This window comes from Hemiscyllium ocellatum, chromosome 10, assembly GCF_020745735.1.
Source record: "Hemiscyllium ocellatum isolate sHemOce1 chromosome 10, sHemOce1.pat.X.cur, whole genome shotgun sequence".
Taxonomy (NCBI): Eukaryota; Metazoa; Chordata; class Chondrichthyes; order Orectolobiformes; family Hemiscylliidae; genus Hemiscyllium; species Hemiscyllium ocellatum.
Window position 1 is genome coordinate 39,560,100 of NC_083410.1, and position 15,060 is coordinate 39,575,159.

At 37.5% G+C, this 15,060-nt stretch overlaps 1 protein-coding gene across 2 annotated transcripts in view; it reads right to left on the reverse strand.

Moving 5' to 3' along the window:
- Positions 1-15,060, reverse strand: part of ubr2 (ubiquitin protein ligase E3 component n-recognin 2) — a 141,158-nt gene that overhangs the window by 34,021 nt on the left and 92,077 nt on the right. For both annotated transcript variants that reach the window (XM_060831419.1, XM_060831418.1), the window contains exons 24-29: positions 13,658-13,706; positions 12,398-12,552; positions 9,955-10,057; positions 9,575-9,684; positions 5,699-5,779; positions 4,258-4,439 (exon numbers count right to left, since the gene is read on the reverse strand). In XM_060831419.1, coding sequence (XP_060687402.1) covers positions 4,258-4,439; positions 5,699-5,779; positions 9,575-9,684; positions 9,955-10,057; positions 12,398-12,552; positions 13,658-13,706 — 680 coding nt within the window. The remainder of the gene's footprint in view (positions 1-4,257; positions 4,440-5,698; positions 5,780-9,574; positions 9,685-9,954; positions 10,058-12,397; positions 12,553-13,657; positions 13,707-15,060) is intronic.

Consider the following 15,060-nt stretch of genomic DNA (forward strand, 5'->3'; position numbering starts at 1 on the left):
CCCTGAAGTTGTGAAGAATATGATTAAAAAGGGCAAGTTGTTTTATACTTGAAAATGATATACATTTGAAACTAAAGAGAAAATCATTATCTCTTGTTGTAGCGGCCTATCACCCTCACCTTGACCTCCTTCCACCTATCCCACCTCCATCGCCCCTCCCCCTAGTCCCTCCTCCCTACCTTTTATCTCAGCCGGCTTGGCTCTCTCTCTCTTATTCCTGATGAAGGGCTTATGCTCGAAACGTCGAATTCTCTATTCCTGAGATGCTGCCTAACCTGCTGTGCTTTGACCAGCAACACATTTGCAGCTATAAAATATACTGTCAAGCAAAGTGATTGACACTGGACTAAAAACCGAAAGAACTGCAGATGCTGTAAATCAGAAACAAAAACAGAAATTGCTGGAAAAGTTCAGCACGTCTGGCAGCACATGCTCGAGTATGGATATTATTAAACACCTTCAGGTGGTCAAGGAAACTTTCTATTAAGAATCAAACCTCAAAAAGTCATCTCGATAAGGCTGCAACTGAGATCACCAAGATTGCCCGAGGATAAAATTCTGAGATAACACAGCAAACCCTCCCAAATTAACTCTTAAATCATCCTGAAGCAACATTCTTCCAGTAAGCCAGTATAATTATTTGGATAAGCCATAATGTATGCAATATGCAGATAACCTATGACTCACACTTGGCAAATGCAAACATCACAATGCCAAATGACCAAATTGCAATAAAATTAGAAAATCGTTTTTTTCTCATCAAGGACTTCGCATCCAAGGAAATATCCCAGTTGACAAAGGCAATAACTCACGACACTTCATCCTACTTCGAGGCAGACTCTCCATTTTCTTCTCCTGCATTTGTCATTCACAGTTTGATCACAGGAAAATTGTTGTTCATTGCTCTCCTATACTACAATACGAACTTATGTTTGAATTGACTTACTAGTCTCAGAGTCAAATCCCATCGATCAACTGATCACACGATGTTAAACATACTTCAAAATCAATTTCAGCAGCTTCATTAAGCAACTTATTTTAAAAATCTGCAAAAGGTATTTAAGGTTAGATATATCAGCAGCTGACTTTTTCTGTTTCCACACTAATGTTCATCACTTGTTATATTGGAAGATGGTCATATCGGAATAACAGCTGCTGACAGTGTGGAATGACAAGACTCAACAGCAATAGATCAATGATGTCCTGAAATGCAACTCTGAATTTGCAACGAAAGCTATCACAGAGCACAGAAAGAGACACAAAGCAAACGGAATGCTCTTCTGCATTTGTTACTTCTCCCAATACTTTAACCAGGCCACAGTTGTATTCTTGATCCCACCATATGGTATAAGAATCACTTGTACAAATGAATACATCTAATTTCCATTCCCCAATTGTGAAGAATACAAACTTTTCACGACCATCCACATTATCTCTCACAGACACGGAGTAAATAATTCCTTCGTAACTTGCTAAGTTCAACTGCCTCTTCAGAAAATCATAGGATCAGTGAACAGCATATGCCAGCACTGAATGGTCTATGGCTTGGATCCTGTCTTCTTGGTGTTTGTGTTTCAACTACCCATTGACTTGTTTGTGCCTTCAAGTCTTACATGCCCAATTATTGGGACATCTTCATAGATAGGAAGTAGTCATATACCCTAGTCTTTGGACAGTCATTATGTTTCATCCAAATCAAGAATGCTGCCCATCATTACAATTATAGGTCTCAATTTCAATACATGCTTGATTATGCTAATGATTTCGAGTGAAAAATTGAAGCAACTTGTTCCCTCACCATATTTTCTTTTATCTCTCCATAAACAGTAATTTACAGAATCATCACTTTCTTCTGCACATATCCTTGGTATTAAACACCAAGATAATGGTTATACCAGAAATGCAAGTGGATGCTGAGTGTTTTGGTTACAAGTTAACTTTATGAAACACCAAAACATCACAAATGAGAAAAAGTACCCAAACATTTGTCCCCAATATCCAACAAATACAAATGTTACCAATTCTACTCAATTATGGCAACTTTTATTCTACAGATAGGACATTGATGATCCTAGCTGCACATTACAGCATTTAAAATGCAATTTGGTAATTGACTGCATCCTTACCTGCAACCCATTCAACTCATTTTAAGCAAAAATTGTGTTATATCTGTCTGAGATATCATTATCATGTTCAGATGTTGGATTTTTAAAACTGAAATTGATGGGTTTTCTTTAAATTTGAATTTCTTTTATCTCTTTGAAAAGTCAAAATACTAAGCTGATTAAATCTTTCCAAGAAAGCATATGATTCAGTTCAGGGCTAAGCAGAATAGCAGTGATGCTAATTCATGACATACTTATACCACTGTAATTATAATAGACAGAGAAAATGTTAGTTTCATTTTGAGTTTAGTTCAGAAAAATGGTGTGTTCAGTTCAGGAGATCAATTTCTAACGAGCAGAAAAATTAAGAATTCAGTTCAGGAGAAGAACAGTCATTCTAAGTGAAGAATTTTAGCTTGAGAAATCTCCAAGCTACGAGAGCTTGTATTGAATAGTCAAAGATTTAGGCCTCTTGAACTGAAAAGTAGTGTAAAATTGCAGTTAAAAAAAATTGCAGTTTCACATGAATATATTCAGTGACTAACTACCCATTACAACCAACCACAAAATATTACAATTATCATTTATTAAGGCAGATTTTACTCTGGAATCTGACATAGTCAATATTACTATCAATAGGGATCATAATATCCAGAAAGAACCAAGCAGAAATTATCAGTCTCACCCTGCTGGATAAGTGAGGAGAAATGTTTGAGGTTGGTGTGACTAACTCTTACTAAGGCTGCAGCCAGGTAAGGAACAACGAAGAACAGTTTACCACAATCACATTAGATGCACCTTGTGAGTTGGAAGTAAACTAGCATAACTATGATTGGAAAGGTTTAAATGTGCAATGCCAGAATAGTGGCAACAGATCAAGGAGATGATAACACATCAAGGAGTTTGGGGAGAAAAATGAAACTGCAGCTAGCTTTTAATTTGTAAAGGCAGAAGGAAAAGGTGGATTATTTTCTAAAGATAGCATGATGATGGCAAATCTGAAAAGAAGGACAGTGTTCAGAAGTTGTGAACCATTAACAATATGAGGTGACATGGGAAAAGAAGTTTGGCGATTCACAGCTGAGTGGAAATAACGTCAAGGGAACAGGAAGTGAACTGTATGGTTGGGATGCACTCAGAGGGGACACTGTGAGACTGAAGAGAAACAATGAAAAGTTAGCTAGAGTGGAAGAAACCTTCAGGAAGATTTGGCTAAAGGAAGGAAAGGAAGCAGGAGAAGCAGCTGAACAGATAGTTTCAATATTTGTGACAAAGAAATTCAAGAGCTCCTCACATTTACTCTTGCTTTTCAGATTGGAGGTGGTGGTGAGAGGGCTTAAGATGATGTTTGGCACGGAGAAACAAAGCTTTCGGCTGTTTTCACTATTCGGTATGACTTTAGAATAATGAGCAGTTTGGAAAGAAAATTGCAGATTCCGATAGTACTTCAACACAAATCTGGAGACTAATTTATAAATCAGTTTTCCTTCATAAACTTTAAAATCTGTTTTCCATAGACATAAGGGGCCAAAATGAGAGCCACACTGGGAGCCCTGCCATGGTGAGAGATTAGAATAGTTTTATGGAGAAAGGGCAATGGTGGAGCTGAAGGTGTGATCCAGCTGCAGAATTTCAGCATGAATTAGAATGTGGGAAAAAAAGAAAGAGCATTATACTAGATAACCAACTTTTCCAAGAAGGAAAATTAACTTGCCTTATGTGTTGATTGAGAGACCGTTTGCTCATGTTGTTGCAGTTTAACATTGCAAATGAAAATTAAGACAAGAACACAGCCATTCATTCACTTTTGTTCTCCGACAAATGGTAGTTTTAAGATTCAGCACTGCTGGCTCGAAGACAATGTGGAACTGATTCTCACATGTTTCCCAGATGTACCTGCAAAATGCCACCAGTGGATGCACAAATCCAAATGGACAGCATCCTATTTTCCATTTTTACTAATGCCAATTTTCCTTGTAAAACATTTGCAATTTTGAGTTCTCAATTCGGGTGCTTTAACCATGTGATTAAAAAATGTGACAAAAATCTAGACACCATACAATTTTCCTTTCAAAGTTACTACAATATACATTGAAACAAGCAAATGCCTGATATGTAACACCTGTATGTGCTAAAGACCCTGTTGGTTTACCTGTTGTCAGGGGCTGTGGAAGATGAAGCTTCTAGTTCTTCTAATGTCTGTTGAAATAACTCTCTATTTTCATCAATAAAATGTCTCTGCATTTCTGACATCTGGGCCAATATCTTCTCTCTTCGCAGCCGGGCAATTTCAGCTTTCCGCTTCCTATCTGCTTTATCTTTATCTCGTGAACACTACAAAAAAGACGATTAACAGAATGATCTAATAAAAAACAGTTCGTAAAGTAATAATTTTGATCTCAAAGGCAAGTGAAGGGGCAGTTTACTGGAAGGCAGAAGAGAAAGGCTCACTCAGTAATGCGAAGCATTCTTACTTTTTCTTAAATGGTTTCGTCAGACAAATGAAAGTATCTATTTTCAATACAATCCAATATCTTGCCACTGCAAGCATTTTCCGGTACACAAATTTATAACTTTATTTAATATAAAAGCAATTACATTACAGACATCCAAAAACGCTAATCAATATTAGAAATGTCAACAGACTTGCAATGAGCAACTTTATTAATTTAAATGTAAATCACACTCCTTTCAATGGGTCAGACAACTTGGTGAAGACGAAGTCAGCCAAAAGTACAAAAAAGGTCTCAAAACCACACATGGCTTTTGGTTCTGAATTAGTAGCTGTAAGGAGTTGGATGCTGTTACTTCTGGTTTCATAGACTTGGACAACTGAAGAGTAAACACCAGAGATCCTGTTCCTTGATGTTCTTAAGATATTTATGTTGATATCACATGCACTGTGATAATGCCTGCAAACTAACATCAAACTGATGTTGCACACCAAAGTACAAACAAACAAATGTATATTTAGAAGGAATAATGGGGCCTGTTGATGATATTAACACTGCAGCTTTTGAAATAGCCAATGCCTCCAGCAGAAGAAGAAAGGAGGGAGAAAAAAAAATCACAAATCAAAATGAAAACTTGGAATGCAATAAATGATGGGAAGACCCCACTGGCAGGGGAAATTTCGACCAGATTCTATTATTTAAAAAAAACCATAAATTACACAAATCGTGCTTTTTGTTACTGAAAAGGTCATATACTATTAACAAATACTTTTGAAGGATTACAGTAGTTTTTGTGCTTCAGCAAACATTTTGGAAACTATGTTAAAAATCACACAACACCAGATTTATAGTCCAACAGGTTCAATTGGGAGCATACTAGCTTTCGGAGCGACGCTCCTTCATCAGGTGATAGTGAAGGGCTCCACTATCACCTGATGAAGGAGCATTGCTCCAAAAGCTAGTGTGCTCCCAATTGAACCTGTTGGATTATAACCTGGTGTTGTGTGATTTTTAACTTTGTACACCCCAGTCCAACACCGGCATCTCCAAATCATTAAAATTTAATGGCTGTATTGAGCCTTGCTTTCTCCTCCAAGAAAGAAATGTGTTAAGTGGTTCACTGTTAAGGCATTATCTTACCTCTTCCATGCCATGCCCTTCTGTTTCTATAATAGGAGCCGAATTGCTTCGTTCTCTCATCTTTTTAACAGTTCCAAAAAGCTTTAAAACAAAATTCAGTCTTTTCAGAATTGAAAACAAATTGAAAATCCATTTTACAACTGTAATGTTAACACCCAATTCTTCCCTTCCACGTTTCTTAAAGTTTTGCAATCACAGTAGTAGTATACTGGTGTTTGTTGTTTCAGGTCTCCAAAATTAAAAAGCTAACTGGGTACAGGATGCATATTCAAATAAAAGGCAGATAATCAGTGGAAGAACCCAATTCAAAAAGGAATTCAAAAAGAAAATTAATTTTAATGGTTTATTGAGAGTTTTTGGACCATCTGAAATAAGGCTATCAAAAACAATGATTTCCACCACCCCCATTCCAATTATCTAAGCAATAAGTAATTTTATGAACATCAAAGCTATGGACCTTACAATATAGTCCCAGCAGAAAACTATCGTTGCCAAATTTCCTATTTGCATCAATGTTACATGTAAAACAAAGCAGCAAGTTTTACTATTGGTCCATGCATTAACTTCAGAGAATATTAAAAATTAAAGGTAGGCTTCAATCCATTACATTACTAAAATACAAGGTTATCTTCACACAAAGATGACACAAAATCAGGGTACATTTGTAATTGCTTTCAGGTTAAGTACTGAAATTAGTCAAGATTTTCTCTCCCAATGGATAACAAGCTTTTTGTTTGAAAAGTTGTTCTATCTTTATATGGTACTTAAAAGACTGGGACTACCACCATTGCAAAATGGAACATCTCTCCTCAAAGATTTACATAATATATTGGAATATGTTAAATAAGAAAGGCATTACAAATTGCAGGCGTCTACTTCATGAAATGCACAATTTGCTTAGTTTGCATAATTGCCATAGAAGTCACTGTTATTCAGTAACTGCAAATTGTTAAGAAAAATAATCAATTAAAAGTATTTAGTTTCAAAATATTTTTTGCTTTGAACTCTGATTATTTAGGATGAAACTCTTAATTGGGCATTAATTATCCACTGAATTATTGCCGGTGGAAAAGCATTCATGAGCTTTCCCGTCCAGACTTAATCATGTAGTAGTTGGAAGATACAGATAGTTCTCCATTCACGATCACACAAATACCTAACACAAAGTACAGCACAGCCTGAATAAAGGTTTAAATCATATTTATTAATGAAACAAAAGCAAACTCAACACATTAGATTGAAAAAATATTGTTAATGCAGGGACAGAGATCATCATCATCTTCACCGCCTTCAGGTGCAGTTGAGGTTGCAAAAGTAGGTGATTGGTTGGTCTTCTTACTGTTTCTTGGGTGTTGGTTTAGATTGAGATATGCAGGTACAAGAACAAATTAGAAAGGCAAATGGTGTGTATAAGAGTAATGCAGTCCTGCAGGAATTATACAAAGCTTATACAGGAATTAAAGAAGAATATTCTTGACTCAGGAGAGACAGCAACAAGCATTCATGAGGTTAATTTTTGAGATGAAGCTGCTCAATGTATAATAGTGTACCTCTCACATGCTCTGACGACAGCTGACATCAGCATATACACAGAATGGCGTGGAGGCTTCAGTACACATACATAACGATGGGGAGACTTGGGTGCTGACATAGTTAATGTGCAGCACAGCGCTGAAGCTTTGGCGCTGACATCAGCGCATACGCAGAACCAATTGTGCAAAACAATCACTGTTGGAATCATATTATTGCCAACAGAGATAAGCATTCTTGAAAACACCGTTCCTAATGCTTCATTGACACTCCAGCTAAATCACACTGCCCAAACATGCTTTAAACGAGAACTACCTTCAGTGGGATCCTGACCCCACAACCAACCATCTACTGAATTGCACAACCACTTTAAAATTCACACCAGAGAAGCATGAAGTTTTTCCTGGAGGTTCTGCACATGAATATAGTTAAATGAATGGCTAAGTAGGTGGCAAAAGTAGAATAATGTGGGAAAATGTAGACTTATTCACTTTGTTGTGCAAAATAGCGAAACTGCATATTTTTCCAGTGAGAAACTAGTAAATATTGATTATCAATTGAGATTTGGATATATTTGGTCACTAAACATCCAAGCACAGCATAAACTAGGAAAGCAAATTCCATGTTGGTCCTTTTTTGAGTTTAGACTGCAACATCAAGCATGCCTTTCAGCAAGCATACAGGATTTTGACAAAACCACACATGGAGTACTGTATACAGATTTGATGCCATATCCAAAAAGGACATACCTGTCTCAAAATGGGCACCACAAAGATTAACTAAATTTATCCTAGGATCAGAAGAGTGCCCAAGAAGTAAAGGTGGAGTATAAGGGTCCAAAACTTTGTAGAACTAAGAAGCATCAGAACAGTGTGAGCGAATAGCCAGACTAGACTAAGATGAGAAATTTCTGCACTCAGTGGATTGTCAAACTTTAGAATTGTCTAACTCAGGAGTTTCTGAAGATTCACCAGTTTAGAATACTCATGGAGTCATCTGATCCACTTTTAGACACTAAGAAATCAAAGGGATATGAAGACTGGGCAGGAAAATAGTGTTGTGCTCAACGTTCAGCCATGATCTGACTAAATGGCAGAACAGGCTCGAGGGATGACGTGACCTACAGTGCTCCTAAATATGTTCTTACTTTCCTATTTGATGGGAATAGTAAGCCTCTGGTACTACAGTTATAAATTGTACTTCACTTTTAGATTTTAGATGCACAATGCATCCAAGTTCATTGTTTCAGATCATTGTGTATAACAATAAGTTATCTTGCAGACTGTAAATTATAATGTACCTGGCATTCATTTACTTATCCACTCCATGACAGTCCAACTACTTTCCTTTTCAAAAACTGCTGAGTGAGTGAGCGGTTAACATTAGAAAATAGAAATTTACCCATCAAAGACATGGGGCTGCCCACTCATTTGTTCTGAAGTTTTGGACAAAGCTGCATTTAATGCCCGAACCCAAGTTACTATGAAAAGATCTCTCTATGACCCTCTTAAGTCTTCATGCTAATGGCGCGCACACAAAATCAGAGCAAATACCAACAAAGAAGATCCTTAAGACAGCACCTTCCCACAATTACTTCAGTTTAAAAGGACAAGTGTAGCAGATACATGAGAACATCACTTTCAAATTTCCCTCCAAGTCACCCACTATTCTGACTTGGAAATACAGCACAATTCCTTCACTGTTGCTGAGTCAAAATCCTGGAATTACTTGTGGATCAACCATAGCATGTCAACTGCAGTGATTTAAGAAGGCAGCTCACCACCACCTTCTCAAGGACAACTAAAGACAGGCAATAAGTGCTAGCCTGCCAGTGATGGCTCAAGTCCCACAAATGAACCAAAAAAAACTTGAAATGAAAATTCATATTTGACTGCTGTTATATCAACATAGTATTAAGCCTAAGTAATACAAGAGTGCACCAGGAACTACTCTCTCATTTCTTAGTTAAATGGCATTACCATCAAATTGGGAATGACCTCTGGCATTACATTACCAATTTCACATCAGTGCATATCTGACATAAGTTTCCTTCTGGTGCAGATGAGGTATGTAACAACATCCCATGACTACATAATAGAAGGGTCAATAAAAAATGGCAAATAATGTGGACTTTGACTGTGGCACTGTTAGTTTACAAATCAGCTCAAGAAGTAAAAGGTACTCTTTCTCACACAGGGAAATAAAAACAAAAACAGACAACATTTTGCGAACAGAGTAATTTGTCAATGTTTGCTCCCTTTAGGTAGATCTGCTTCCATACAAATTTATTTTCTGATAGCATTGAATTGGAACAAAGCAATTCACTTGATAAACACTGGAATATACCTTAAGTATCCATTTGATCATGTCCTTATAAACCTCCAAATGAGGAGAATTCTGCAAGGTTTCCAGCATTGCTAAAATGCTAGGTGCGTTTTCTGGAGCCTCCCCAGGACCTGCCAAATAGTTCCAAAGTAAATTAAAATGTCAATATGCAGATAACCAACACTTGCATAACTTCATCTGATATAGTACACCTTAATAAAACTGTTCAAGTTATTCTGATGAAATTTCTAGAACTTTTTATGAACAGGTGAAGGAAAGATGTGAATCTGGCATAAGAAAGAAAAAAATTTGAATGACCGAACCAAATGAATAAACGGCACCTGCCTTATCTCAATTTTTATTTACCAGGCAACAGAATTTTTGACAGAACCAATACATACATGAAAATTTTGAGGTGAAGGTAAAGGTCACATCACTGTCGGCACTTGCACTTTCTATTTGTTGTTTCTCTTCATTTAAAGCCATTCCAATCAAGTGCAAAACCTATGTGAACAGGATTACGATATAATGAAATTTATCTATTCAAAGTTAATCAAAATAAACAGACATAAACAATAATAAAGGAAACAGTGCTCATTGATATTTGGTTAATTTCCACCATGGCAAAGTAGTAAGACACAGTCCCACACACATACCCTCACAAATTTCTCAATCATAGTAGTATCTTCATACAAGGTGCCAAGCACTTTCCAAAAAGTACTGAAGTAGTAAAACAATGTACTTCAAAAACAAGGTCAGCGTCCAAAAGTTATTTGGTTATGGCAGTGAGAGAATTGGAAATGAAGACGACTGACCTCAAACATATCTAATAGTCAGTGCACTGAGACCCCATTATCCGTGGTGGAAAATGGACTTCCTACTGTTAAGAACAAAAAATGCAGATACCACTCCTATGTACTTTTCCTATGTACCACAAAGAACTGCAATCAGTTTACTGAGGCAGACTGAACGAGACAGCGGGCAAAAATATCGGGTCTATGTCTGACCTTGAGAGTACTTGGATCTGCGGGTAGCAAAAGCAGATTCACAAATTGTGAAGACTGAATGTAAACAAAGATAAATTTATACAACACTCTTCATGTTATTACATCAAACATTCTCATAAAGCATGCCCATGAAAAATGTGATTTGAGACTAAAAAAGATCCCAGGAGTCTATGCCAGCTTAAATTCATACAAATTCTTCAACTGGGATTTCAATACAAAATGCTAATTACTGCCAGCATGTACATCGAAAGTAATTAACAGCAAATACATAGAAACAGACACAGGCTACTCAGCCCTCAAATATGTTCCAATTTGATTTGATTAGATTAAATTAGATTAGATTCCCTACAGTGTGGAAACAGGCCCTTCGGCCCAACAAGTCCACACCGACCCTCCAAAGAGTAATTCACCCTCATCATTTCCCACTGACTAATGCACCAAACACATGGGCAATTCAGCATGGTCAATTCACTGACCTTCACATTGTTGGAGTGTGGGAGGAAATTGGAGCACCCGGAAAAAAACCCACACAGACATGGGGAGAACATGCAAACTCCACACAGACAGTCGGCCAAAGCTGGAATCAAACCTGGGTCCCTGGCACTGTGAGGCAGCAGTGCTAACCACTGAGCCAGCATGCCACCCTGGCTGACTTAACTCCATTATCTGTCATCAATTTCAATCTTGAGAATTTCAATAACTCATTGAAGATTTTTATTGTACAGTAATGTGAACAATGCTTTGAATTTCATGCTTAACTGGCCAAGCTTGAATTATAAGACTGTACCTAAAAAAACAACTTAGCTGGTTCCTTTCTGGTGAAATCAACGTCACCCCAACTTACTATATTTTACTGACATGCTCCATCAGAACCCTCATGTCTTTAATAAACCAATCTCACTTCTACTTTTATGTGAGCAAAACAGAACACACATACACATAGCACTGCTGCCTCACAGCGCCAGAGACCTGGATTCAATTCCCACCTCAGGCAACTGTCTGTGTGGAGTTTGCACATTCTCCCAGTGTCTGTCTGTGTGGGTTTCCTCTGGGTGCTCCAGTTTCCTCCCACAGTCCAAAGATGTGAAGGTTAGGTGAATTGGCCATGCTAAATTGCCCACAGTGTTAGGTGAAGGAGTAAATGTAGGGGAATGGGTCTGGGTGGGTTGCTCTTCGGAGGGTCGGTGAGGATTTGTTGGGCCGAAGGACGTGTTTCCACACTGTAAGTAATCTAATCTAAACATTTTGCCCAAAAACTGGACTCTACTCAACATGGTTTAGAGTACATAGGAGTAAAAACTTGCATTGTAGCTTGCTCTGGATACAAATTTGGCTCCACTTGCAACACTTTTTCGGTCTGGACCAAATGGAAAAAAATTGCATAAATGTTATAACTGGGAAGCAATGTACAATAGAAAAGATGACAAGGAATATAGATGTAACTTTTGACCTCAGCTTTGATAACACCAAAAATCAGGACAGCCTCCCTTTTAGATGAGAGGGTAACAAACTCCAACATTAAAAAGAAATGCAAAGAGTTATTAACAAACATTTTAATGATTTTTCTTTTGATAAATTCTGCACTATTCCCTCCATTGTGAACTATTTTTCATCCCTACAGCTGTGTAATGAGTCTGCTCCAACATCTTTTTAATGTTTCAATGTAGGAGGATTAAACACTTATTTAGAACGTAGCAGCAAACAAAAAATGCCCCTCTATTTTGCCATCCCAAAACTACATCAAACAACAGCTTATTTTCAGTTGTGAAAAAACGAGATAAATTCCAATCAATGAAACCATCTGACTTTGAAATGCAAAGAGATTATCAAAGCTTACCCTTTGTAACATACTTTCAGTCCAAGCATGTCCATTTGGTTCCACAACCCACTGCAGGACTGTTCTCAAGATATACATAAAAACATCTGACTGAAGGATGTTTACCAGACTGGCAAACAGAGGGCAAAAATGAGGAAGGACAGGAGGTGGTAGAGCTAAAACAAAGATAGTTTCATGAATATCATTATTGCAAAATGATTTCAACTTGTGCGCACTGGCTACATTTCACGTATAAAAATATTCAAAGTTAATTCATGTGTTTTGGATATGATTGACAACAAAACAAGCTAAATTTGCCTCCACACACAAAAATACTCTCCCAATACTGCTCAAAAATCATCAGAAAATGAATTTCTGAAAGCATCACTCAGCAAATGTTATGTTGAATACCCCAATTCATATAACGTAAAATAATCATCTCTTGCCCCTTTCTTGCTTCCTATTGATTGCATCATGCCAGAAAAGGTTGTTAAAAATAGTTCACTGTCTTTACTGAAGTAAATGAGAATACCTGGTTAAATACATTTAGAGACACAAGCAGTCCTCAAATTGCAAACATGTTCCGTTCCCAAGTCTATTCAAATGTCAATTTGCACACAAATCAAAGCCATCGTGGGAACAACTGTTTTACATTGTCCTAAGTACAGGCATCGTTCAAATATCAGATATTTAATATTATACCTGTGTACGGGATCGCGTTCATTACTTGGATGCTTGTAAATCGAGGGCTGCCTGTACATCTGACAATTGTTACTCCTAAAGGTTATAAAGGTAACTCAAACTGCAATTTAGTTGCATAGTATGTGCAATGATCAAGTAATTTCAAAAGGTGCCTGCCTAGATCTCTCTTAAGGAGAAAGTGAGGACTGCAGATACTGGAGATCAGAGCTGAAAAATGTGTTGCTGGAAAAGCGCAGCAGGTCAGGCAGCATCCATTCCAGAAGGGCTCATGCTCGAAACGTCGATTCTCCTGCTCTTTGGATGCTGCCTGACCTGCTGCGCTTTTCCAGAACACATTTTTCAGCTTAGATCTCTCTTAATCCTGACCTGATTGACTGGAAAGTGGAGAACTTACTGATCCATCTAATATTAACACAGATCACAATTTTAAATGGTCAAATATGGAAAATAGTGAATTAAAGTTAAACACAAAGGACTCATGGAGCCACATTAGCTACCGTGTCAACAATGATGTGTGAGCAGGCCACCTCCCAATCCAAAATGAAATGAAATAAAATTAACTCCAAAATTTTAACATACCCATGTCTTCTCCATTTTGCTTCCTCAACTTTCTTTGGGCTTCTTCAGCCTAAAGAAAAATAAAACACTAATATGAATTTATTTTTAGTGAGCACATTTCGTAAGCACAAGCTTTTAAAAAAAAACTTTTTTTGAAGCCTTGCAAAATATATACTTATAAAAGTAAAGAAAATGTGAAACCTGGACTAAAAAAATACAGTACACAGTTGTTTGATAAGTATTTCATGTGTAGTTTGGAGACACAAATTCAGAAATGCCTCTCCAACTGTGATGGCACAATGATAAGTCAATGAGTTCATTATTTAAGTCATACATGTTGAAAAGTGATGGGATAACAACACAGTGAGGAAGGGAAGAGCGGAGGAAGGAAAGAATGATGCGACAGTCAGGAAGAACAAGGCTACAAAAGACAGGGATGATCAAGTTAAGCATCTTTGTCAACTTTTCTTCTGACACCGGATGCTTTAAAATAAATGCTTTTCTTGCCCTTTATGGGTAAATATACAAATAATCAATAGAAATAAGCAGAAAATGTTGAAAAACAGTTCCAAAGGAGTCAGTGCTAATTGATATCCTTTTACTTTCCAAGACATTTCTTCACTTTCAGTTGCCAAGGTCTAAGACCAGAGAAGATGTCTGTTTATAATTGACTAGCTGTGATTTGCCACGACAGGACCAAGATTGCTCAGCTTTCAAAGAAAAAGATCTTAATAAAAATTAAGTTACAAAAGCTTATAAATGTTTAAAATCTGATTGAAGATTTGTAGCTCGGGTATCCGTTGTTGTGGTTCTGCTCGCCTAGCTGGAAGTTTTTGCTGCAAACGTTTCATTCCCTGGCTAGGGAACATCATCAGTGCTGTTGGAGCCTCGTGTGAAGCGCTGCTTTGAGTTTCTTCCGGTATTTATATTGGTTTGTTCTTGCCGCTTCCGGGTGTCAGTTTCAGCTGCAGTGATTTGTATGTGGGGTCCAGGTCGATGTGTCTGTTGATGGATGTTCTTGCCATTTCCGGGTGTCAGTTTCAGCTGTAGTGGTTTGTATATGGTGTCCAGGTCAATGTGTCTGTTGATGGAGTTTGGGGATGAATGCCATGCTTCTAGGAATTCTCTGGCTGCTCTCTGTCTGGCTTGTCCTATGATAGTGGTGTTTTCCCAGTCAAATTCATGTTGCTGGTTGTCTGAGTGTATGGCTACTAGAGATAGCTGGTCGTGTCGTTTTGTGGCTAGCTGATGTTCATGGATGCGGATTGTTAGCTGTCTTCCTGTTTGTCCTATATAGTGTTTTGTGCAGTCCTTGCATGGTATTTTGTAAACTACGTTAGTTTGGCTCATGTTGGGTATTGGGTCCTTTGTTCTAGTGAATTGTTGTCTGAGCGTGGATGTTGGCTTGTGTGCTGTTATGAGTC